Raw genomic sequence first — 27,835 nt, forward strand, 5'->3', positions numbered from 1 at the left:
AAAAAAAACAAAAAAAAAAGATTTTGAAGCTGCTTATAATGATGTGTCACATGATGGGAGTTCCCATTTCACATATCAAAGTGAGATTAACTGAAGGTGAGGAGGTGATTGACAGAACTTTGTCAAATATAAAATTAAATGTCCCCCTTTATATCTAAATTTTTTTTTTTTAAGAAGTTATTAAGGGTGGTTTATTCTGAAATGAAAGCACTGTATAATGTAATATTATATATTTAGTATAGTTTTTTCTTTATTAAGTAAATAATGGCATATTACCTTGTTATTGTTATTTAACTAAATAGTAGGCTTTCTTTTCTATTGGACAAATGAAACACTAACTTAAATATCTAAATCTCTTTTAATCTCACTTGCTATTTATAGTAGGTATAGAATTATCTAAAGTTTTTATTTTGGATTCATTGGTATCAGATTAGAATATTGTTTTAAATATTATTCACCATGATATTTTGTATTTATGCATGTTTTTGCTCTGATTTTTGTATCTGCAAAGGATTGAATTCAAAAAACTTTTTGCAAATTATGAACTTTGCTTTATGTTTCTTTTGCCTTTCCTAAAATTGTTTCATAAAACAGCTTAAATTTTTGTAAGGCTCTTATTGTTTTGGTACTAACACTTAAAGGTTATCTGTTTTCAGAACAAGGAATATTTCATAAAGAAGTCTTAGAATACAATTTTTGGGAATTAGTATGGAATTGAAATGATTAGTTAAAAATAATTAGTTTAAAATTTGTAAGTAATTTCTGGACTTACACTCAAAAACTTAATAAATGAACAGTGACATTCATTTCAAATTAGATAAAAATTAAGAGTGTTATGATAAATTATGGTATTTTGCTGCATAGTAAATCAGAAAAGTCCACACATCATTTTATTTTTCTAAACACCTTGCATTTTAAACTAAAGTGAATTAGACCTAATATCATTCAAAGTTTGTTAAAAAGATTATAGAATACCAATATACTTGAGATATACTTCAGTGGTGATTTAATTTATATCGATTTTTTTTCCAATAAAAATAAGGTTCCTTCTTTTCAGTTTTTTTTTAAATACCTACTGTAAACTAAGTATACTTGATTCATTTTATAGTTTTTACTCTTTAGAAGTTTAGTTTTAATACTAGATTTATGAATTACTAACTTCAGTCATTAGTCATTTTTTTTCAAGAGTTGGTAATAATTCCAGAAACTAGTGGAATTAATATTAATTCTGGAAAATTGATTTTAAAGAAGTTTGCTACCCCTTACTTCAGTATTGTTTGGCTAGGATCACCTTTCTTTTCTCCACAACCATTAGAGGTTGGAGATCTTTTAAGTTACATTTCAAATAAATTCATCAGTAAAAGTTGGAATATGAAGTGCTTCCTTATTTAAAGTAGTCAAAAAAGCTTTATTCTCGATATCTATAAGAAATAATTAATTGTAAGCACATCATCCATTAAAATAAATAAAAAGAAGAGCGAAAAAATAAATAAAAAGAGGAGAAAGAAGAAAAGAAGCAAACATACTAAGAGTATTAATGAAAGTAACACTACAATATCCCTTAAACACTACCATAATTTTTATCTTGTGTCCAAGTTTGACATTAAATCAGTTGAGAAATGATTCAATAGTTTTTACCTGAAGAAACAAAATTATTTTGAAGAATAACAGAGGATGGCATTATTAAGCTAACTTGCTCTTTGATTTGACTAATTATATCTTCTAGCCCTAATGATAATCTCAGAAATAGGTAGTGAAAACAACTTTCCAAAAGCATGTATCATAGCATAAATGACATTTAATTAGTACAAAGGCACAATCAAGTTTCTTAGCAATAAAATTTTGATCTAACATTTTCCATAATCTAACATTCTTTTATCCATATTCTGACTACTGTATATACTTGAGTGGCACAGAGAAAATTGATAAAATGTCCAAAAAATTGTTTTTTTTTTTGAGAAGTAATCTGTGACTGGTACTTACTAAAGGTATGCAAGTAACCTGCAACTTATAGCAGGTGAAAAAAAAATTAAGAAAAACAATAACAGTAACTGACCCCTTAAAATGGATTCAGACTAAGGAAGCTTTCATTATAAAATATTATAGTAAAAGTTTTAGTGCATAAACACTTCAGAAATAAATCAATGCACTACATTTGCATAGGAACACTGAATGAATTAAATGATGTTTCCACCCAAATTTTGGGGCAATACCATTTGGTAATAAAAGCAATGAAACTAAGTAAGGAATTAATTATTATATTATTTACAATACGTAAGTCCTACTAATATTTTTTATAACAAAGGCCTTACGAGTGGGTAAAGTGGGTCTTGATGCAGCTAAGCCTCCAGGACCCCTTGGCGACCGCTCCTGCTGCAATCTGTCGAGCAGGCCATCGATTTTTTGCTCCGTGCTGGACATTTTCACTAAATTAGTAAATATCACAAAAATTAAATACTTTTCTACGTTAGGATTTTCCGATTTTAATAAAAAATAAACTTCTCTTTTTTGACATAACGTTGGAAAAATGGAAAATAAAAAAAATCCAGAAGAGAACCCAAAAGTGACATTTGACAATTACCGACGAAATTTGACGGGTGTGTCCTTGACGGTTGATATAACCGAAGATGATGAGAATGACGACAACATATGAGCAGAAATTAGAATGCGCTTTTGCTGACTTAAATATAAGGTCGTGGGATCGTTAAAGGTTGCATAGAATAACAGAATCAAGAATTATTAAGTGACAAGAAAAAGATGTGAATTATTACATTTCTTAAAAAAACCATTTCGGATCAAATAAAATAGCACCTAAAGTAAGATTCTTAAAATTAGTTAAGCTTTAAATTAGAGTTTTTACTTTAGATTAGCCTTTAATTTTCAAAAAAAAAGTTTAGTTAATCTTTATTTATACATATAGATATTCACTGTTCATCGGATCCATAAGAAAATGATAATAGCCTTAAATCAACCAGCAAATCTTTAATTTAATTTTTGTTTTTATGTTTTTATATTTTTATTATATTATTAATTATTTTTGTACAAAATAGGATTTTACTCCCAGTGTTATCCTCTAGTTAGTAGATAGAGTGTATGTGTGTGATGGTCTCTAACCATTCAGGTAATATTTTCAATTTTTATCTTGCAGTAAAGTGTATTTTATATTTTAGGTCTGATGATGCTTAACTCTTTAAGCAAAACAAATTACCTATAATTTATTTGATTACATGGTTTTTCAGACCGAGACTTTGCGTCTTTTATTTTTGTTGTAAATTAAAAAGTGAGGCAAATATAATTATAACTATAATTAGAATATATGTATATACAAACTCGGTACTGCAGAATACTTGAACCATAGGCTAACGAGAGAAGTTTGTCTGGTTATTCTATGCTTGAACTTATCTGACAGTGAGATAAACTTATCGAAATGGTTGAAAATATACTTTTTGACTTTCTCATTAAACATTTTATTATTCTTTGTTTATAATTCAAGAAGAAATTAAGTTATAAAATTTTGGCCCTAGGTAATCTATAAATTAAAGGTTCACCTGCTTATAGTTCCGTGCAATAGCTAAACTATTTTGCATATTGTGTCTGGTGCCCTGAGTATGCATGACTTTTTAAGATGTCAGTTATGTACAAAAGAGCATACATATACCTGAGTTATACAAGACCTTAATTAAACAGAGCCTATTCTTCTTTTAAATTACCCTAATAATAAAGTTCTCACAACTGGAGTTTTGTCAGCTCACCCGAGAGACTTGACTAAAGATTTAAAAATAATTCAGCATTACTTGTTAAAAGTACCGTAACATGGGGATACTTTAAATACGGGTCAAACTTTGATCAAAACTTCCTAAAATAGTTGCGCCGTCATACCTTCACCATTTCCCAAAGTACGACAATGAAACCACAGCATATAAAGCACATAATGTTATTGTATGCTGTGATGAAACTGGACATCTGCTTGGTTTATTAGTTAAGCCAGTTAGTTGAGAGTCGCAGACCGCCGTAATTGTGCATCGATGTTAAAAAATATTATCATAAAGTCTACACGTGGTTTGCTCTGTTTTTGTAAGTCAGCAAACTTCAAGGCTATAAAGGTAAGTACATATATTACCATTATGTTCTTTCTTGTATTAACTTTAATGTGTATTACTTAGTAGATTTCAAAAAGATTTTAGTGAAATTTAAGTTAAGGGTTATTTATAGAACCATGTTTGTTCCACGGGGTAACATTGATCGCTTGATCAAAGTTGCCCCATTAACATATATTATAATTATCTTTCCAGAAATTATTAAATTATTTTTTTTTTCTTACCAGAAATGCCTCGCGAGCATAAAAGGGTGCTGGGAAGCAGACATTATATAAATTATACCCCTGAAAAGCTGGAGCATGCATTGAAAGTAGTGGTGGATGGTATATGCTCAATACGAGAAGCTTCAAAGCAATTTAATATTCCTTTTGGAACTCTCTATAATAAGTACAAGGGAAAATATATTAGTAAACCAGGTCGTCCCACTATTTTTACCAAACACGAGGAAATAGCAATACTGAAGGCGGCTTCAAAATGTGCAGACTGGGGATTTCCATTAAGTCTCATGGACATAAGGATGCTAGCCAAGTATTACTTAGACCAAAAGGGTGATGTTGTTAATCAATTTAAAAACAATATTCCTGGTTTTGATTGGACATATAAGTAGTCTTCTAAACAGGCACAAAGACTCTTACGGGCAAAGATTAGCTACTAACATAAAAAAAAGCGAGGGCTGCGGTGTCCAAAGATAATACTTCTGACACGGTTTATGCTCAATAATATGTAACTGCTAAATATATTTTTCTAAGTAAAGCGAGTTTTTTATTTCTATTATTTATTAACAGAAAACTATTTTTAATAATAAAATGGTCTTATTTTAAGTTTTTGTTTTTTGCATAGCCTATATCTAGAATTTAAAAACATTTTTTTAATTCAAGGCACTTTTTAAAAGGGGTTACTTTACAAATCCATACAAAATAAATTGATGATCAAAGTATCCCCAACTTAAGTATATCTTTGATGACATGATTTTTTATTTTTTTTCCTGAAAATATGTAGTTTTTCAAAGTTTATTTATTTGTTGGATGTTTATCAAATAAAACCGATTGCTAAGGTTATTTTTAATTACTGTAAAACCATATTAGAGTAGCTAGAATCCCAAATGTAGAAAAAAATGTATCAAAGTATCCCCATGTTACGGTACTTGTTTTAACCAGTATTTCTCGTAGAAAATAAAATTTTTGTATTTTCAGATTTTTTTAAATCTTTCCAACATATTTAGTTTTATTGGTTTCACCGATTATTCCATTAGTTTTAGAGTTCAGAAGTATTGCTAAAAGATTTTATTTTTAATATTTATTGAGAAGGCTATGTAGTTTTTTTCATCAACACACGAAGCCTTAAAAGGATACCAAGAACTAGACAAACAAATATTAAAAAAGACCTAAGATCCCTTAACAGGAAGATCATACAATTAAGAAGCCATAGAACACAACTTAAATATGAAAGTCTTCCGGTCAAAAAGAACGAAAAGTAATGCTCATGTTCAAAATTAAGAAGCAACAACGACAAGTTGGAACAGAGAGACAACAAATCACATCCACACTCCAGCTATCAGGAAGTCAACAGCCAATCGGTACCTAAGACAAACCAGGACCAGATAGGTAGTCCTAAATATGAGCTCCGAGAATATCCGAAAATTGATACTGCAGAGCTAAGAATGGCACTAAAGTAGATGAAAAACCGAAAGGCTCCAGGAACAGACTTCCTTACCGTACAACAGAAATGATGAGAACGCTCAAACAGACCTCCTTTCTTAACTAGACAATAAGTTAACCTATTATAAAAGCCATTTCGTACTTATAAAAGAGTTTCTGATGAAATGGAATTGGCACATTCAACAGTTTTCCCCCACAACTCCTCTAAATGTATTGGTCTAAATTCGTGTTTGTAAATTGTCTCCTTATCACCCCAAAAATAAAAGCTATTTAATCTATCGGCAGTCATACTATTAAAACTGTTAGAAAAAGTATTTATTAAAAATTCACCGCATTACGAGTAAATCAGCCGTCTTGTTGCAAATAGACCAATCCCAGGTCTATTTGCAATAAGATGCTGCAAAACCAAATTTTGCAAGGTATTTATACCCAAATATTTAATTTTTGAGGATACTGAGTACGGAATCGAAAACTTCTGTGCTGATTTTCAAGAGATCAATATCAAACAACGGACGGATTTTATCCCATATCATGGAAAAGAAAATTCATCTGAAAATAGAATACCTCCTCTCAAAAATTCCTCATTTTCATTTGCTTTTTCCATCCTGGTTTAACAAAATTCCATTCTTCGCTTTAGCAATTGGTCTTCTGGAAATATCGCCTAAATTTTGAAATATCTTAAGCATTTGTACCTATGTTTTTTCCAAAAACTAGTAATAGTTTTATGGTTCATATATACCCAGTTTCTCTATAACACTACTTGATCGTGTTAAATCCATTTCTAGGGCACTACAAACTATTTCTTGCAGTCGTTCTGGCCCTTTCGATAGAAGGTTTTTGCACTTGTATTAGTATGGTATTTATGACCAAATTGAAGACCAAAGGACGTCGACTTTTGTATTCTCAGTAACACAATCCCCATACCTAATCCCCTTCACCACTTAAACAGTTTTTGATATTTGTGCCTAGATAATAAATTTCTTTAGTTTCAAAGGGTAATAGATCTCCCCCTTGAATCACTATTTATTGACATCAAAATTATTTTTTTAACTTAAAAATTTTTTAGCCTCTGCATCATAACAAAGACCATATCTATATTATCAAATTTATAGTGAACATTGCAGTTTATTATGTCTACTTCAACGTCACTTAAACCACAACTCAATTTGCCAAAAGATAAAAACATTGATTTGCCTTCATCTGTAATAACTGATTTAACACATACCATAAGAGAACTATTAATTAATCAGAGGTTTAACTGGTTTGCTGCCCTCCCATTAGAATAAAATTTAAATCGCATCTTGGAAAAACTCTTAACTTCGTTTTATACCACCTGGTATTGCAAACACTGTAAGATGAAATATGTCGAAACCTCAACTATTCTGCAGTAGAAAAAATACACTAAATCTAAAAAAAAATCACAATTGACTACTTGCAATAAATTTTATTAGTTATAAAATATAAATACCATGGCCAGCTTTGAGGCTTAATAAAAAGACAATATTATCACAGATTATAAAAGGTATAGCTTTCACATGTAAAATGTAACAAATTAATACTTTACTGCTTACGTTAAGATTAATTCCAATTATTTTGGTAATTAATAATCACTCATATTCGTAAATAAAACTTCTATTTTGAATGTCTATATCACTTCTATCAATGCTAATTAGAAATGTTTCAATAAAGTCCTTTCTCTCACTATCATTGATAATAATAACATTAGTTTCCCTACAAATTTCATCACAAACTTTCCCAGAATAGTAGCGAAATTCAAGTTCGTCTTCTAAAGAATCGTAAATCACTTTAGATTCCTTATTATTTATCTCGAAAAATCTATCGAAATAGGCCACGTAATATCCAAAATCTCTTCCTATTATTTTAAGCATTCCTGTAAAACAAGGAGTTTCATTCAGGTTTTCCATTATTTCAAAACTGTGCTTTAAAGTTTCTATAGTTGCATTCTCGGTAAAACTATCCCCATACCTATCCACTTCATCACTTAAACAGTTTTTGATATTTGTGCCTAGGCAATATATTTCTTTAGTTTTATAAGGTAATAGATTTCCCTCTTGAATCACTCTATATAACCAAGAAACGTCTATTACATCAAAATGACTTTTTTTACTGGCAAGTTTTTTAGCCTTTGAATCATAAGTGCCTACCAAGACGATATCTATATTATTATCAAGCTTATAGCGAACATTTCCTCCTGCTTTGCCTATAACAGCCTCCGTTTTATCTCTCGATGATAATGCTGAACCATTAAAAACGTAAAACGTGTATCCTTCAAATAAGTCAGTAACCTTTCTGGAATCCTCGAAATGAATTACGCTTATGGGTTTCTTTTTTACTTGTCTAGTTTTAATTTGAAGGATTTCTTCCAATTCTATATTTCTTTTATTAAGTTTTATCACAGCTTTATTTTTATTAGTCAGCTCCAAAAGTTCATTTATATCCAGACAATCTACGACTGGTTTGTCCATTCGAACTTTCACCACTCTAGGAAATCTGAGAGAATAAGAAGTTCTGTAAGCCAAATTATTGGCCCGTGTAAGCTCTGACGCTCTAACAGTAAAAACCAGTGAGTTTTCTGGTTCTATATAATAGTCCGGGATCTCTTTTCCAAATTGTAAAGAACTGCTATGATTATTATCAAAAAATTTGCCAACAGTCTTTAGCTTATCATTTATCATATCTAATTCAATGTCATTTAAACCACTACTTACTTTGCCAAAAGATAAAAAAATTGGTTTGCCTTCATTCGTAGTACCCGACTTAACACCTACTATAAAAGAATTTAACTGATTGGAGGTGGAACTCGCGTACTGCCCTCCCATCAAAATTAAATCCAAGTCATTCATAGTATCTTGGAAATACTCCAACTTCATTTTATACCAGCCACTATTGCGATCGCTGTATTTATAAATTGAATTTGGTTCTTTAACTATTATGCCCTCATCTTCCACTTCAACGGCCGCATTTAATGTATCAATAATTTCTTGACGGGAACTAACAATTTTTACTTTGCTTAAAATTATTGTCCCTGGAATTTGTTCTTTAAAGGCCCGCTCTAGTAAACTTAATCTATCTTTCAAAGGCTTGTTAGTCAAAATCTTATCATTGAGCAAAATTATATCATAAACACAGAAGCATGGCTGATATTTACCATTATCTTTAAGCTTCTTGACATCCAAGTCCATTCCCTTAGATCCATATTTATTAGTAATAGTGTTCCAGAGCATCATTTCACCATCTAAAATGATTCTTTTTACAAATGGTTGAAATACATTTTGTAATTTAGGTGTAAATATTCCCTCATTCACGGTTGACCCGTAAATGTTCGTATAGTCAAATCCATTTCTTGAAAAATACTTAAACATTCCATTGTCCATATGTAACTGAAATCGTTCACCATCAAATTTATTTTCAGTATAATACAATGAACCGTCTGCAAAATGTTTTTTAAAAACAGCAGCGTCCACTCTCTTCGACAACATTGGTCGAAAAGCTTCAAATACCTTAATATCAAACTCGTGCATGTTTGCATTTAAGTCATAAAGGTCTTCACACACTTTCCTTAAATTGTTGTTAGAAGCAAGATAATCGGCGGCATCTTTATGGTAACTTCTTAAAATTCTATTACCATCAATACCCAACTTTAGGTCTTTTAATATAATTCTTATAATCCATTTTGAGTCTTCTGGAGCGCATTTTTTAAACAAGTTGGTTAAAAGTTCTTCAGCTTCAGCTTCATTGCTTCTATTTGCTAGTTTATCAAGACTGTCATTTAGTTGATTTACGGTTAATGTGGTCTTAGCATTGCTAAAATACTTCCTTATTACTGAATAAACCACGTCCCCAAAATCACTGGCCTGTCCAGACATTAAATATGATTTAGTTAATATATTTTTGTCATTGCCTGGTGGTAAAGCAACTAATTTAACCAAAACTCTTGCTATTTTGGATTCCTTTAGACTGTAGGAGCTTCTTTCACGGTCAACTTTTGGCACCATAAGCCGCATCAGTGCGAAAATGTTCGCCTTTGGTTGAGTTCCACGGATGTTTCTAAAATATTCTTCTAAAATCTTTCCCTTATCTACTGGAGTTTTGGCCTTTCTAATGTCTTCAAATATGCTGCAAATCATTTTGAATTCCATGTTGGTTAAGGTATTTTTGTATTTACTCACAATGTAACTTTCCTAAAAGAAATAAAAAATATATAAGGCATATATAATTATATAATGCAGGTTTGGTCAACTATAATAGACTTAAAATTGCATCGAATTAGGTTTACCAGAAGTACTTATATAACTGTTATACACAATGAAATGAGTTCTACATAATTTATATTTGTAATTTAAATCATTGGTGCCTGAAAGACAATACAGGGAATTAAATTCAAATTCAAACTCATTTATTCAAGCTAATAAGCATTAATTATGACAACATTGCGTTTTAATTTAAGTAACATTAATTAGACTGAATTACAGGATAGATACACTTTGATACACAGTTGTAAATTTAATAGACAATCACATAACATGACAGACTGCTCTCCAAATGTATCACAACAGCTTGACATCTATTATTTAAGTATGCATTATTCTGGAAACAGTTTGTTTTTGGAAACAGAACAGTTTTAAAAAAAATATAAACATGAAGTGAATAAAGGAATTTAAGGGGGAAGTCAAAAGCTTACTTATGCGAGAGCCTATTATTCATAGATTTCAGGATTATTATAGACATTCAGGAATGTTATAATGACCAATTTTAATACTAATACCGTTGATTGGATATTTGGGGGATTTATATATATATTTACCCAAATATTCAATCAACACTAATACCCTTGAAATATAATATGTAAAGGTTCTGTTCAAGTTTTTAGATGTGGGTGTGGAACATTTTAGTTTAGGTATTTTGTTACTGATGTATGACTGCAAGTTTTTTATATTGTTTTTTGTATTTTTTTTTGTACTGTTTTGTATATTAATTTTTTATTTAATTATGACTGTTAGCACTATAATTTGTAAGTGGTGTTATGTTTATTGGGTCAGGACAGTTTTAATTTGGCTCTTTTTTTGCTTTCTTTAATTATTATGTATGAAAACAGCAATTTCTTACCAGTAAGCTAACTATAATTTAAAGGCATTTTTTAATTATGAGCATTTAAGTATCATTATGATTTATATTTTAAGCTATTTTTTTGTAACTTATTTTAATTGCTGTAAATTATATTATGTTTTGGCTTTGTCTACAACTTCTATGTTTATACAGTAGACTCGCGATATAGTGAACTAATTAATTCACATCCAGTTCACTATATCGATTTGTTCACTCTATCAATTTTTTTTTAATGTACGTATTAAAGCAACGTTTGTCTTTAGAAAACTAACTTTATTAATGCGAAACAGAAAAAATATTACATATGTAATTAAAATAAAATAAAAAACCGGCAATCTAATCTATTTTTTCAAAAAATGAAGTAATTTTTGTTTGCTTTTTTGTTTTTAGTCCTGTTTGCACCATCGTATTCCTTAAGTTTTGTAAAACGAGTATACTAGAATATTCCACTTTATCTTCATTTTCTTCGGCCCATTGAAGGATGTTGTTAATCGACTTTATTTCCGAATTTGTTGTCACTCGATCCTTATTTACTACCATTTCTTCTTGTACTTGTTTCCATCACTTTCACTTTGGTCATTAGTTTCTTTTGTGTCAGGTAAGTTATCTTTATTCCAATCATCTACATCAATAGGTTGAATATGAACTTCTGGATTAAAAGTCTGCAATAAAGTAATGATTTCTGATCTCACTGTGTCAATGTCTTCATTTCTTATTCGGCTCCGTAAAACACTTAAGGGGATGTTATCTTCCTCATCGTCAACTTCGTCGGCTAATGGTAAAAGTAAATTATGCCAGCATTTTTCTATAACTTCAGGCCTTAAATTTCTCCACGCCAAAACCAAATTTAGAATGGCGTCCTTTAACGAAATATGTTTTAGAGCATCTCCGATATCCTGGTTAGTTCCAATAATTTGTGATAACAAATTTTTTCGCTAAAATAGTTTTGTCAGACGAATAGCGTTTTGGTCCATTGGCTGGATTAGCGGAATAACGTTAGGTGGCATATAAACAGTGAAAATGAAACCATCATCACTGCTTAGCTGTTCTGCAGGTGGATGGCTGGCTGCGTTGTCCAACAAAAGCATGGCTTTAACTGGAAGGGTTTGGCTCTGTAGGAATTCCGTAACCTAAGACAAGAATAAATGCTAGAATAATGTGCAGTTTAAATTCTTAAAAGGAATAAAAAAAGGGCGTAAATTTGTAAAAATCGTAGTCCAAAAGGACTGAAACCTTTTTATCTAATTCTCGAGATACAAAGATGGAAAAATTTAAAACGTCTTCCTATGACAAAACTTACCTCAGGAATAAACATTCGGTGAAACCATTCTTTGAAAATTGCTGCCGTCATCCAAGCAGTTTTGGAGTTTCTATAATGAACGGGACAATTAAAATTTCGAAACGAACGTGGATTTTTTGCTTTCCCAATAATTAATGGTTTCACTTTGTGAGTACCTGCCGCGTTTGTGCATGCTAGAAAGGTCACTCTTTGTTTCTCGGTTTTCCTACCTGGGGCAGTTTTTTCTTCGCGAGCTACATATGTCTTTCCGGGCAGAAGTTTCCAATACAAACCAGTTTCATCGGCCTTGTAAATCTGTTCTTTTGTTAGCTGAAGCTCATTTATTTTTAGGCGTAAAGTTCTTTTAAAAGGATCAACAAGCTCGGGTTCTGACGATAATTTTTCTCCTGAAATCGTTAGCGTATTTCAAAACGTTTTTTATACTTTTGCATCCAACCACTGCTCGCATTAAAAGAAGGAGATTCCTTGTATTGACTGTGAAGTAACTTGGCCTTCTCTTGGATCGTTAAACCAGTTACCGAAAAATTTCTCTCCCTTGTTTTTAAGAACCACTTATATAAAGCTTTCCATTCTAGGACACTCTGATGATTGTCTCAAAGTTTTCGCTTTTCCAGGTCCTGTAAAAGTACTGTTGACTTGTTTCAAAATCTTTATCCTTCTGTGACGAATCGCGCATATAGTGGATTTAGCAACACCATATTGTCTAGACAAAACGGTCACTCCGACACCTTTCTTTAATTCTTCTAATATTTTGGCTTTATCGCTTAGGGTTAAATGCTTTCTAATTTTTGCCATAATTATTCTGACGGCGTGACGCGACCTACTGCACCCAAATAATAAAGAAAACTAATTGCCCGAAAAGAGACAAACCGTTTAATATCTTTTTCTTGTCTTAACTTGTTGGTTTGCCTAATAAAACTATTGGGTTTACTATTTCGAGAATCAATTTGTTCACTTGACAGAATACATTAAGGAAAAAATTTCTGTTCACTATTTAGAATAGTTCACAGTGTGTTCAGTATAACGCGAGTCTACTGTATTGACAATAACACATTTTTTAAATTTGAGTTCAAAAAATGTAAGAGTTTGAGAAAAACCAACAAAATTAAATTTAGCCAAAATCATAGTATAGTCAATGGTATCAAATGGCTTTCTGAAATCTCGTACAGCCATACAGGCAGTTAATTTATCTTCTTCATACTTTCAATATCATTGACCATATTTACTAAACTTGTTATAGTGCTGTTACATGTTACATTGTTATTTTGTAGCCTGACTAAGTTGAAGCAATTATCAAATTAGCATTGACAAATTCTTGCTAAAAAATGTATTTTTCAAAAATCTTAGAGTGACCTGGCCTTATACTTATTGGCCTTCAATCCTTTAAATAATCTGGATTTTTAACTTTGTAAGTAAATAGATTTAATAATAGCTTGCTTAATGCTGGGAATGTATTGTCTAATATACAGGAGTTAATTATATATGTAAATGGAGTTCCTAATAGAAATCCCATCTACACCCACAGCATTAAAGCTAATGCAAACGATTATCTTTTTAAGTTGCTCTTCACCAACTAGCTTTAAATTAAAGTTATTTGGAATATCAGGACATTTATTTTGTAGATAGAAATTTCTTTCAGTATCGGAAATGTTCTAAATATTATGGTTTATTATTGCATTCAAAAAAAAGGCTTTAATTAAATTTGCATTTTTAAATTTAACAGGTAGATCAAAAGAGTTATTGTTGCACAGTTGAAGTTTACTAATATTTTTCCAAAACATCTGATTATTGTTATTTATTGAAATTAAATTAAAAAACTTTTTTTTTTCAGATAATAGAGTGTTTCATTAAAATTTTGAAGTTTTATTTTTTAAATATTTTTAATGCTTTACTTAACTTCATTAAAAATATGATATTGCTTGTAGTCCACAGTGTTAAGTAAAACAAAATTATGATCAGTGTTTGAATGTGGGTGGAATAGGTAGGAAGCCAATATTTTATATAATCCAAGTTATTATTAGTGATAATAACATCAATTAAAGTTGAAGTATTATTTGATATTTTTATTCTACTTGATTGATTATATATACCCTTCTTATGGGGATTGTTTGTGCCAAACTGTGGTCAATTAAGCTTAATATTTATTACAAATTTTGATATTAAATTATTTACTTATTATAAGTTGATTACCACAATTTAATTAATACAGCATACGTTAAAATACAAATATGCCTGGCCAATGAGAGCGCTTCGGCATCCGCGAGGGCGTGGTATGCGAACCGCCAAATTTAAAATAGGAAATTTTCAATGTATGTAGAGTTTTTCTATTCATATTTATATATAATTAGGTTTTTATGATGCGTATATATTTTAGATGAAGAAAAGTGCAATATGCATTAAAAACATTTAATAAAAAGATATTTTAGCTATTATTAGTAAATGGATTATTGATTTTTTTAAATATTTACAGCATGTGATTAATTATTATTTTAAAAATATTTTATAAATACTTGCCAAATTTGGTTTTTATAGCAAATTATCTCTTTTATTGACGAAATTTGTTAATCATTTGGTATAGCGGTACGTGTAAGAGCAATGTATGAATTATTTAATTATTATTGTTAAAATTATATAGTTAAATATTAAAAATGAGGTGATACGAAATTAAATTGGTGTGTAGAGCTGATAAATTCATTGGTTAATAGGTGGATAAATAAAAAAGTTAGAAAATAAAAATAAATGGCAATTAAATTTTTTAACAATATATGGTTAACATTTTAAAGTTCTCATTTTTACATATCTCTATGTCATAATTCTAATATGCACCTTAGTAATATAATAATTGTCAATAGTTATTTGAAAGTATATTATTTTAATTATTTTTAATTGTCCACTACCACTATACATATTCTATACATTATACTTTAGTGGTTGATATGAAGTATATATATATGGTTGGAAAAGCTGGATAAAGGGTAAATATGACTAAAAAGTCAAAGTATAAGAACAGAAAACAAAAAAAACGTAGAAATTATATTTTTAATTTAATTATAAACTTTGTTTATTTTAAATAATAAAAAATCTATAAATTTATTTGCTATTTAAATATAATAATTTATGGTACTTTTAATATCAACAACCTCAAAATTAAATGCAAAGAGGCTAAATGTATTAATCTGATATATAGTATGTAGACTCGCACTTCTTTAGCTTATTATTTATCATCTCTGCTGGTCATGTATATACAGCCCAAACCATTCAAACTTCCATTCAATAGTAACATGAAAAAAAATTACTGCTCTGTATACATTTTAATTAATAAATATATACTCACAGGGGATCTTCCCCCTCGTTCCATGTCAATTTCAAGTTAATCCAATTAGCTTTTCTGCACCCTAAAAAATATTAAAAACATAGCAAAGAAAATGTAATAGAAAATGATTAGTTAAATATTAACATTTTTAGTCTTAAAATAAAAGATATAAAAATAGTTATACAGAAACCAACACCTATGACGTCTTAAAATTTATTTTTACAATTTGAAACCTACACCAAATTAAGCCTTACAAAAACTATACCTAGTTATGTATATGACCTCTTACATAAAATTTGTATTTACAATTTGAAACCTGCACCAAAACCTTACAAAAAAATATACTTAGTTATATTATACTGATTATAACACAAAACATCATATAAAATACCACATCCTATTTTTGTTAACTTCACAGCTATACAAACATAAAAAAATAGCTACAATTCAAATATTATCTAGCCATTAAATACACAAAGAAATCTAGCTTGTTTTTTATTTGGATAGTACATTTGTTTCTCAATTTTTCTTTTCTTTTCAATGCCCTGAGAATTTTCTTCCTCCACTTCTTTTTTTTTAAATTTGTTGATTACAGCCATAACTCTGGCAAATGCATTTTTATCTAAACTTCTACAATAGCTACAAATTTCTTGCAATGCAATCTTAAAATAAGTATAACCGATGTAATAAAAATGTAACTTATAGGTTACTCAAACTACTTCTCGATTTTCTTCAAAGTCCATTGCAGAACTATTGACTTTCATTTTCGAACTCTCCTGAATAAAATGGTTTACATCCTCCTAATAATTGATTTGGCTAGTTGTGGTTGATCAACAAACAAAACATTATCCTCTTCCTCTTCACTCACAGTTGGGGAACCTACAACAAACTCGCTCCTCTGCTCAAAAATGGCTACAGCATGTATATGTTTACAAAGTACTGTTTTGACAGAATTTTCTGGACAGTCACATCTGTATTTATGAAAACATATTTTACAGATGTTACAGTATCCAGTGCGACATTGCTCATCACATAGTTCATGACAAGACACAACATAGAACTTACCACTTACCAAAACACTTACTACTTTAAATTTTACAAATTCTAAAAATTCTACCTTACCATTCATTTTTTCGGCTTTGTTATGGGCTTCTATTACAATTTTATGCTGATAGCTATTTGAGTTTGGTCTTGTTGACATGTTCCTTGAATGCGAATGCTTCCCCCAGACTTCTCACTTTGCATGCGCTATTAAATCCTAGAAGTAAACTCAACTAAACATACTTATGTATGTTTAGTTGATAATGATGACTAAGACTTTGTACAACCTCTGATATCGCTACTGTTGCAATTGTAAAATATTTGTTCTTCCCCATTCTTAAACTTGTTTCGGGTCTGACAAGCATAATCTACTTCCCTATTATCTTGTGCCCTCCAAGATGTGAATTCTTCAAAATTCCTAAAATTTAAAATTGATTCTTTGACAGTTTTACAGTGAATATCAAGCAAATGTTTGTTGAAACGTGTTTTCAACACAGTTTTTATAAAAAATATGAAAATGTCTGGATATCATTAGTACACATTGGACATATAATGTGTTTTATTTGTTCCTTCCCAACAAATTCAGGGTGAAACTGTTTCCAATGCCTGTTTCTGGTAGATGTGCTTGAAAATTCCTTATCACAAACTTCACAGATTGCATTTTGTTGACTGCAAAATAAATAATTATTCAAATTAGAGCTAAAAAAATTATATGTATCTTACCTTAGTGATGCCATAATTGTCTAACAGACAGCAACAGATAAGTGCAAATACTGGTTTAAGTGGAAGGAAATTATGCACTAAGAAACACACTGGCAAGTTTATTGAAAGGTAATGAAAATCAAATACTAAATTGTTTGTTTTTGAGCCCAAAACCAGCACAGATATGGATTGTATAGATAATGGAGTAAACACTCAACACTATACACTATGAATTTTCACTCAAATAGTCGCAAAGTTGATATAATTGTTGATAATTAAATCAATTATTAGGAAGCAAGCAAAGCAAATAAAATCTGCAATATAGGTTAAGTTAAACAAAACCAATGCCTTGATTTTCAATTTCCGTAGCTAATCGGCAACGAAATTTGACGTACGAACTTTCACGAAAGGATCAGCAGTGCTGCTCCACTCTCAATTTCTCTGATTGGCTGGGCATATTTGTATTTTAACGTATGCTAATTAATACTCACTATATAGTATCCTAGTTAAGGTCCTGCTTATGTTTTGGCTTTGCCTTTAGTAAGAAAAAATAAGTGTTGATGACTATATTACTCTCTTCCCATTTTTACATTAAAATTTTGATTTTAACGTTTGATACATATTTTAGTATGGCATACCTAAAATTCAAAAAAAATGTCAACAACTAAATCAAAAATAAATTTAGTAAATATTTATTCACTGTTATGCCCAGGTTGATCAGTTCAGAAATATTCATAAAACATAGTAACGTAAAGTCAATAAATAAATATTCGCTAACCTCACTCGTTTTTAAGGTTATGTCTTGTCTTGTCTTGTTGACTTGATGGCTCTGCTGCAAGGCAATTGCCAGCCCGATTTGTGTGAGATCCTACTTTATCTGGCTCTGGACCATGTAGGAGTCTCAGGATACTTTGCTGCACTGTAACTCTTTGATAAGGAAATACAACTTATGGTTGGGCCTCTAGGCGTATTCTGTTTCTATTTAAGGCTGTAAAACAGGAGGAATATTAGTGATACAACAGAGGGAATATATGACCACACCAATGCACTAAAACAAGCAATTAAGGCAGGATTATAGGATAATTCAAGGTTATTGGAAAGTTGAGCTTTAGATTTTAATCTGGTTAATGTTTATGAATCGCATGATTATCTCTATTGTTTCATCGTCCGGAGCAGATAAGATGTCAGTCATAGATAATGGTGATACTCCTTTCTTTGATACAAAGATCTTATATAGGTCAAAATTAATAACGCGATTAATTGGGCACTCAAAGAAAATGTGGTCCAAGTCGTCCCATAAACCACAATCACACAAAGGGTTATCTTTTATGTTAATTCGATAAAGGTGGGAGTTAGTCAAGCAATGTCCTGTACGCATTCTAATAATTGTTGTGATATGTCTTCTGTCTTTATAGTTCAAGTTAGCAAACCATTTTTTGTTGGTAAATGTGGGTTGTACCCTAGCATATCTGCGATGATGGTTTAACACTAAAATTTTCCACTTGTCCCTAAATGTATTTATTATTTCCTGCTTTAGAATGTTGAATATATCCTGAATATCATAGAGCATTCTTCTAGGGATGTTTAAATCAGTTCCCACTTTGGCCAGAATATCTGCCTCATCATTGCCTGGTATATCTGAATGTCCTGGGATCCAAGACAGTCTAATATCATAGCCATTGTTGTTAGTCATGGCAATTAATCTTTTAGTTTTAAGAACCCAATATTCAGAGTTTGCTGTAAAAAAAGAGCCACTGAGCTTTGTAATTGCACCTTTTGAGTCTGAAAATATTATTGCTCTCTTGATTTGTTGCTTGATAGCGGTTTCTACAGCATCATGAATAGCAATTATTTCGGCCTTATAAATATTAAGGTTATCCGGTAAACGTGACGAGAATCTATAGTTCAAGGATGGGATAGATATGCCAAATCCCACCCTCTTGCCCTTTTTTGAAGCATCAGAATAAATAAATGTATAGCGGATTTTTAAGTTGTTGGTTTCGTCTATAAATTTATTTCCTGTCATGATATCTCCCTTTTTTAAGTTACATTTTATAATTTTTAGAGACCCACTTAGAATGTTTAAGGGGATTTCGTAACATGGAAATTTTTCTCCTCTATAGAGTAAGGTTATGTATGGTCTGTAGCTTTGAAATGCAGTCACTAGATATGGAGTTTTATTGTTATTCCAAAACTCAGGTCTATGTATTATTTTAGATCTAATATTATTTATGATTTGAATAATAGGGTGATTTGTAATTAATAAAAATTTCGAAATTAGTTTGAAAGCCAGTAGTTTTCTCCTGTATTCTAGGTCTATCATAGATGCTTCCGCTAACAATGCCACTCTGGGCGTAGAGCGCATACATCCCATACATATGCGTAAGCCCTCGTAAAACACCACGTCCAATCCATTCAGAGCCGTTCCTGCACATGGTTTAAAAAATATCGAACCGAAATCTAGATGAGATTGTACCAAAGCAAAAAAGGCAGTCAAGAGGGTGTTTGGGTCTGCACCCCACCATACTCTACACAATGCTCTTAGGACGTTCAGTGACTTTTTTGCTTTATTTTTAATTTTTAAGATGTGAGGTGGCCACTTTAGATTCTCTTGCAATACTATTCCCAAATATTTGACGTTTTGTTTAAAGGGGATAACTGAATTATTAATTTGTATGGGAGGTGGGGTGACACTTTTTCTCCCTCTAGTGAACCACATTGCTTCACACTTATTAATCGATAAGGATAGGTTGTTTTCCCGGAGATATAAATCTATGCGTTCCAGGGCAATGTTAATTTTATTAATCATTGTAGCTACGTTTTTGCCCTTGATTATTACTGTCAAGTCATCGGCATATCCTATTACAAATGCATCCCCCAGGTTTAAGTCAAAAATATTTTTTATATAAATATTAAATAGGATGGTACTCAAAGGGGAGCCTTGTGGAAGACCCATAGTTGTCAGCACTGGGCCCAAGAATGACCCATTATTGCTCCTACAATACAGAAGTCGGTGTGTAAAAAGTTTGTAGATTACATTACACATATGACTGGGCACTTCCATGTTTTGTAGAGTATTATACATTTTATGGATGTTTACATTATCATATGCTGCTTTTATGTCTAAAAAGACTGCTATAACTGATTCAGAGGAAAGAAATGCATCATTAATATAAGATGTGATAAATGCAATATTGTCATATATGCCCTTTCCCTTACGGAAACCTGTCTGTCTATTTGAAAATTTCAGATCATGTTCCAGTTGCCAATCCAGACGATTCTTGAGCATAATTTCTAAAACTTTAGCACCACATGATGACAATACAATTGGTCTATAATTGTCAGGGTCCATTGGGTTTTTATTTGGTTTCAAAATACTAAGAACATTGAATTTTTTCCAGGATATCGGTATTTCCCCTCCCATTAGGATTTTATTGTAGATATTTAAGAGAATTTGTTTAGCTTTAAAGGGCAGAAATTTGAACATTTGATAGGATACATCATCCATACCTGGTGCAGATGATTTCTTTTTATTTAAGGCCAGGTTTAACTCATTTAAGGAAAAAAGCAAGAAATTGTCATCTCCATTGGTCGGAACCAGATTGAAACTGGGGTCTATATTTATAACTGACATATTGTCTAAAATGGATTGCTTAAAATTATCTGAAATTACGTGATTAAATCTACTTATTTTAGAGTTGTTATTAAATTTTTTAATTTTGTTCCAAACATATGTAATACTCGAATTCCTATTTAAAGTGCCACAAAAAAGTTTGAATTTTTCTTTTTTTTTATGTTTTAGTTTTTTCCTAGTTATTGCAATTGTCTTTTTAGCCATAATATAGTTTTCTGTAGATGGGGCATTATTAAAATTTGTTATGGCATTTTTTCTTTCTCTAACCCAAGATGTACATTCATCATCCCACCATGGATTACCCCTCTTCATAGGTGTTCCAACCAATTTTATTGGAATTACTTGTTCAGAAACCTCAAAAATTATAGACATCAATTGGTCATAATCCAGATTATAATTAAGATCTGAGAGCTGTATTAAGAGTTTATCATGATAGGCTTCCCAATTTGCCCTTTTGAAGTTTCTGATATTATAAGGATTAGCAATATTATTATGTAAGTTAACATCACCGTTATGGTTAAGAATAACGCATATGGGAAAATGATCACTGTTACCACAGTCTTTAATAACATTCCATGTCGCTTGTGTAGCTAATTTTCCGCTTACCAAAGTTAAATCTACTGCACTTGGTGTTGCAAGGGCTAGTTGGAACAAAGTTGGTGAGCCATCATTCAAAATCACAAGTTCATTATCTTGAATAAAATCACTGATAATTCTACCACCTTTATTAGGTGTAGCTTTATCCCATAAGGGATGATGGGAGTTAAAATCCCCCATGATTATTATATTTTTAGCATTATAAGAAATCAATTTACTTAAAACTTCAATAGATATATTGTTATGTGAATTACAATAGAAGTTGACAACTTGTAAATTACCTATCTCTACTATTATATATTGTGTGTTGTCTGATGAAAAAGTTTCGATTTCCTTAAAAATAAGATTTTTTTTTAATACAGGTGACCACTCCCCCATAACCGTCATGTCTGTCCTGCCTGATTGTAACATATGTATTTAGATTGAAGGTGTCGTTAGTTTTTAGCCATGATTCATTTATTAAAACAATATCGGGACTTTCTTTATGCACAAGGCTAATTAAATTGTCCCTATTGGAATTTAAACTTCTCAGATTCCAGCAGATAATTTTTAGTTTATTTCTATTTAACATAAGGGTGTGAAGCAAGGTAGACTTTTAGGTTGAATCGGATTGAAAACTGGGATCAATATCCATGTCAAGGTTTTGGTTGTACAATATACTTTGGATTAATCTTTTATTATGTTCTGAGGTGTTTAAGATTGCATTAATAATATGCCTGACATCATCAGGGTAAGGAGGTTCTTGTAAATTATAAGTGTGAACTGCACTAGTACTAGGCAATGATGTATTTAAATTATTTTCTGAAATTTGTGAAAAAATGGGTGCTCTAGTTTCTTTTTGAGGTCTGGAATTGGGAAACATTAAATGTTCATTATGTGCTTTTTTGTCATAACCCTTATGGATTATGCGTTTTTTCCTATTGTTTTCAGTGACAACTTGTTGAAAAGATCTTTTTATAGGTGTTGTTTTTGCATGTTGTGTGCGTCTCTGTGATGGTTGGATTGTATTTTCTGAAGGGTCTTGTCTGTTTATATTTTGTAAGCTTGGGAATTCTGTAGGACGATATACAAATTCATCTCTTGAGATGTAGTTTTTTTTAATGATTTCGCTAGCATCATAAAAGGTAATATTTTCGAAAGCCATTAGTTCCTTAATATTTTTCTGTCTGGTGTACTCTGGGCAGCTTTTGTCTGTTGACTTGTGTGGGTTTTTGCAATAGAAGCATTTAATTTCACAGCAGGAGTGCTCCTCTTCATTGTTATTTTTTTCCTCTGCACATGTAAAACACCTCTCTTTGCCTTTACAATTTGTACGAGTATGTCCATAGCGCAAACATCTAAAACACTGTGTTACTGGAGATATATATATGGATACTGGTCTTTCGAGCCTATATAAATTTATAGATTTAGGAAGACAAACACCCTTAAAAGTAAAGAGGACTGACCCAGTAGGTTCATATACGGTTTCTTTATCTTTAACAATTCGATATACGATATACGATTCAACCTCCTGACTTCAAGAATTTCAACTGCACTATTTGTTTTGCAGCACTCTAAGAGTTCTCCTTCCCCTATTTCTAAATCTATCTGCCTGACTAACCCTTTGCATGTCACAAAATTAAAAGGAATGAAAATTTTATACCCTTTATTGAGTAAAGTTTTATTTTTTACAAAGTTATTTGCTGCTTGATAATTAATGAATTCTAGGGAAATTCTATTTAGGCCTTTGTTTTTAATTTTTTTTACATCATTAAGGTTCAGGTTAAAGATATCTCTAGCAATTTTTATGTTATTAAACTTGCCTATACTGAAGCCCACTTTTTCAGTGGATTCCAGATAAACTAAAAATGGACCATTATCACTTTGAGAATAAAGAATTGGTTCTTTTTCAAGTTTGGTATTTGTAGAATCTTGAAGAATACCAGCATTACCTACAACACATTCCTCTGAACTTTTTACCTTAGGCAGGGGGGGCCGCCCCCCCCTGTATCGCTCATATTACTTTAACTGAAAGCAAGAATTTAAGACAAGCATGCACAAAATGAAAAAATTCTAGCCAAAAAGCAGATGATGTAAGCCAAAACAATGAAAAGCCAATACAACGTATAATAAGCTCAACTTACCGTTAAACAACGTACACACAAACAATAAGAGATTAGAGGGAAAGAGTTAAAAACACTGCCTCCACAGAACACAAATATAGAGAAATGTGTGTTGCCTAATGAACAGACAGAAATTCTGTTGACAGCTTTATTGACGTTGTTGACAAAGACGGGGGCATCCATCTTGGGTGGCGTGTGGCGGGAAATTTAAGCTTGATCTATTGCCTGGTATTTAAATTTCAAGTAATTTGCAGTTGCATTACAAAGTTGATGCGTTAACTGACGAGTGATGAGATATATTTAAATAGAATTTTATTTTATTTAAAAAAAAAACAATATACTTTCATTTTAGAAATACCCACATTTAATTAAAATCGTTAATTTTAAATGTTGAGAAAAAATAAAAATATTGCATCTCAGACATCCCTCATCACTTTAATCAAGAATTAACACATCAACTAAAATATTATTTAATTTAAATTTGGTTCTCAAGACATTGCTTATTTAAGATATTTAGCTATAGATACTTACCAAGAATTATAAATTGGCCCGATAGATATGGGACTAAATTTTAAATAAAAAAAAAACAAAGCTAAATTGTCTTTTAAATGTTTTATTTTAAGATGAATTAAAATAAATTTAACAAAGGACTTTAAAATGCATAAAAAAGTTACAATATATTCTAAATGAAATACTGCAAACTGTAAGTATGGTATTAATAACACCTTTTATGTAAAAAATAGAATTGTTGCAGGTATAAAGCATATTTTAACTGAAAATCCTAATTTCTGGAGTTTCAGAAAAAAATTACCTGCTTTTTTTTGTTTCCATAAGTATAAAACATGATAAGAAATATGTAACAAACATACCTAAATAAAAAATTAAACATATATATTTTTTAACCATCTATAAAATTGCAATAAAATAATATATATCCACAAATTATGGAAAACAAAATATAAGCTCTTATAAAGACAGAAACTGAACCTATCTCTTGAAATAAATCTGGCTTTTCATTGTAAATAAGTTAATTAATAATGACTAGATATAACACAAATACATATGTACGAGTTAGTATGCATGTTTTTTTCTATTTTATTTTTTTAGTATAAGCAAATAAAAACAAAATATGACTTTTGATTAGTCACAATCGGGTAAAGATGTCACAAGTCAGTGGAGTTGTCTCCAGTAAATATGCAACATGAAACATAAGAAACAGATTAAGACATTGTATTGTGTATACAATATTATATATTCTCTGGGGTTAAAATTAAATCTCCTAAAAGTATTTAATTTAGGTATTTTAAAAAATAAGATATTACATACTAAAATCTTAGCTAAAAAGAATACAGTACATTCAAAATTGTTGTGTAAGGCTAATTAATGGAATGAGAAAATTTGATAGAGGTGTGAGTAGTGAGTTACCCTTGATGAGATGGCTAAATATGGGTGAAAGGAGGTTACTACATAGCCTTGTTCTCTTTAATAAAATTGTCTTTAAAAAATGTCCTAATTACCTTTATCAGAAAATTACATTTAGATATGACACTCATGTTTTGGATTTAAGAAATAAGCATTTTATTACACCTCCTCTTCATAAACTGTTTTATTTGAGAGGAGCTTTAGTTACTGTATTCATCTGCAATATAATAAAATTCCTCCTGAGTTAAAATATATTTCACCTTCTATATTTAAGCGAAAAAAAAGCAGTTATATTACTGATCTCTGTTAGCCTAGAGTGTTGTTAAATATCTATACTTTAACTTATTGTAAATTTCATGTCTGTGTGGTTATCAAATGTTGTAATGTTAATCGGTTGTGCATATAGGCAGTTAGAACTTAATATTTTGTAACTATGCAATTATTTAAGATAGGACATTTTGAAATTCTTTGTAATATCTAACCTCAAGCTGATTTGTATGGTTAAGCTAGGAAGTAAGCTTCAACTTCGCCATTTAGAATTTACCAATTGTAAATTTTAATAAAGACATTATTATTATTATTATTAAAAAGTTAAAAAACAAAATTATTCTGATTGTGTAGGTGTAGGATCATGAGTATTAAATGAGGATATTCAGGATTTTTGTTTTTTTAAAAGCATTTTAGATTGTCAAATATTTTTCTGTTTGTTAGAATGACCAACACTTAAAGATTGTTGTTGTGGTTTTGAAGTTGGCTTTTGATTTTATACTTTAAATATTTATAAACCAACCAAAACTTTTTCTCTAAATTGACTAAATGACCATGGCTATCCATCCATAAATGTGTATAACTTAAAGTGGATTAAGTCAATTAGGGAAATCAGTTTTTGAGAAGTATGTCAATCTGTTTTCGTTAAATTGAACAAATAGGTATTGTTTTTATACTCCATGTGAATATCATTTCTACTTAAGAACCAGAAAAGTGTTTGGAGCAAACATTTTTAGTCAGACTTACATGACAGACAAGATTTTTGTAAGGATGGATTCAGTGGCAATTAAAAAAATTTATGATTTAGGTATGTCATAATTGAAATCTACCTGTCTCCTGCTCTATGTAGCATAGAGTAATTAAAAGTATGTAATATTCATTTCTCTATGTCTATGTAGTTGCACGATGATTCGATGTTGGCACGTTTCTAAAATAATGTATCAACCCAGAACTCAAAAAAACTACAAAAAGCTATAAAATTACTTAAAAAAAGAAAATCATGAGGCTTGGCTTGTTTTCCGCCCAAAGAAAACTTAAAAAAAACAATCGTCAAATACGACAGTTAAAATGTCACTATTGTCATATTTGATGTACGTCAAAAATTAGACAATCAATCAATCGGCCATCTTGGGTGGCAGACTATTCCGCCCCGCCACATTCAACCTTCATACCGGTGACTGCCTCCAAAAATCAATGTAGCCTCTAACGCGAACGAAGCCCGAATCTCTAAAACCACTTGTGTTAAGGTTATTATATGTGATATTTGACAAATTATTCAATGTTGCCATGCTTACATAAAAGTGAAAGCATGGCAATAGTGGCGACAAACGAGAAAATATTGTTCAATGTCTCGTTCTCAAAAAAATCATAAAGTATTTAATTTTTCCTTTAAGAATTTTTTTTAATTTTGATAATTATTATTATTAAAAAACCAATGTCAGCCTATTTTTATCAAACCTTGGCATTGTAGAAGTACCTTTGATCCATTATCTCCTTTCTGACAGGTGACGGCATTTAAACTGTCAGCGTCAAATTCAAGCAGTATCAGCTGATCCTGGTCCTAAACACGTCAAAAAATTAAAATCAAAACTAAAAGCACAGAAGATCGATTTAAAAAAAACTTACAGAGAAAAAATCCAATAGTAACTCAGAATATAGTAATTAACCATGAAATCGAAAGGACAATTTAAAATTACTTCCTAAGATAAGTTCATTGTAGTTCTAAAACTATGAAAACGCAGAATATAAGTTGAGGAATCAAGAAGACAAAAGAGCATAATCATAACCCTATTGACAAAATGAACATAGAACCAAATCGACTAAATACTTTTACGGACTGGCCCGCCGATGCCCCAGTGAGCCCTCAAAGAATTGCCAAAGCAGGATTCTTCTATACACATAATGCACTTGAGGTAGAATGTTTCTCTTGTGGTGTTAAAATATCAAACTGGAATTATGGAGACCAGGTAATGGCCAGACACATATCCTTAAACCCTCAATGCCCTTTTGTCTTAAATCCTACTAGCTCAGGTAATATAACTTTTCTTAACCCTGAACCTGCCGTGACTACCACTCCCTCTTCCTCTGGATTAGATTACAAAAATGAAGAAGTAAGACTAGCTTCATTTGAAAATTGGCCTAAGCCAGAGATAGTTAGACCAGAATTACTGGCAAGGGCAGGGTTTTATTCATTAAAAAAGAGTGATAATACAAAATGTGCCTACTGCTCAGGTGTGGTGAGAGCATGGGAGCCCAGTGACATACCAGATGTTGAACATAAAAGACATTTTCCTAACTGCCCATTTGTCATATCAACAATAAATCCTAGACTGCAGGTCAATGGGACTCCTACTTCAGAGGCTACTTTCAAAAATGTTAACATAATAAATAGTGCTGTAGATGGAAATTTGGATGAATTAGGAGTTCAAAAACATAATGGGCCAAAGAGAGCTGACTATGGGACAGTAGAATCTAGATTGAGGACTTTTACATCATGGTCACCAAATTTAATACAGACTCCAGATGTTTTAGCACAAGCAGGATTTTATTATGAAGGTATTAATTATTATAGAAT

At 30.8% G+C, this 27,835-nt stretch overlaps 4 protein-coding genes across 12 annotated transcripts in view; 1 reads left to right on the forward strand and 3 right to left on the reverse strand.

Moving 5' to 3' along the window:
* Window positions 1-2,589, reverse strand: part of LOC126743363 (dual specificity mitogen-activated protein kinase kinase 7-like) — a 33,914-nt gene extending 31,325 nt beyond the window's left edge. For both annotated transcript variants that reach the window (XM_050450413.1, XM_050450412.1), the window contains exon 1: window positions 2,313-2,589. In XM_050450413.1, coding sequence (XP_050306370.1) covers window positions 2,313-2,421 — 109 coding nt within the window. In that variant the 5' untranslated portion in view covers window positions 2,422-2,589. The remainder of the gene's footprint in view (window positions 1-2,312) is intronic.
* Window positions 2,590-7,179: 4,590 nt separating this feature from the next.
* LOC126743372 (DNA ligase 4) overlaps window positions 7,180-27,835 on the reverse strand; it is a 165,254-nt gene continuing 144,598 nt past the window's right edge. The window contains exons 1-5 of one of the 8 annotated variants that reach the window (XR_007662849.1): window positions 23,593-24,128; window positions 18,017-18,226; window positions 17,730-17,876; window positions 15,517-16,954; window positions 15,204-15,445 (exon numbers count right to left, since the gene is read on the reverse strand). Coding sequence is in view for 5 of the 8 variants with exons in the window: in XM_050450424.1 (XP_050306381.1) it covers window positions 7,363-9,915 (2,553 nt within the window). In the remaining 3 variants the exon portion in view is untranslated. Of the gene's footprint in view, window positions 9,958-15,203; window positions 16,955-17,729; window positions 17,877-17,938; window positions 17,966-18,016; window positions 18,227-23,592; window positions 24,129-26,737; window positions 26,822-27,835 lie in introns of those variants that run through there. The other 7 variants (XR_007662848.1, XM_050450424.1, XM_050450423.1 and 4 more) reach the window with 7 other exon arrangements.
* Window positions 11,416-13,402, reverse strand: LOC126743331 (jerky protein homolog-like). Its single transcript, XM_050450368.1, has 4 exons — window positions 13,384-13,402; window positions 12,183-12,568; window positions 11,878-12,012; window positions 11,416-11,817 (listed from the first exon to the last, which is right to left on the reverse strand). The coding sequence occupies exons 1-4, from the start codon at window positions 13,400-13,402 to the stop codon at window positions 11,416-11,418; spliced, it is 942 nt and encodes a 313-aa protein (XP_050306325.1).
* Window positions 26,823-27,835, forward strand: part of LOC126743373 (death-associated inhibitor of apoptosis 2) — a 32,871-nt gene continuing 31,858 nt past the window's right edge. The window contains exon 1 of the mRNA XM_050450428.1: window positions 26,823-27,816. Coding sequence (XP_050306385.1) covers window positions 27,060-27,816 — 757 coding nt within the window. The 5' untranslated portion in view covers window positions 26,823-27,059. The remainder of the gene's footprint in view (window positions 27,817-27,835) is intronic.

This window comes from Anthonomus grandis, chromosome 12 (genome assembly GCF_022605725.1).
Source record: "Anthonomus grandis grandis chromosome 12, icAntGran1.3, whole genome shotgun sequence".
Lineage (NCBI taxonomy): Eukaryota > Metazoa > Arthropoda > Insecta > Coleoptera > Curculionidae > Anthonomus > Anthonomus grandis.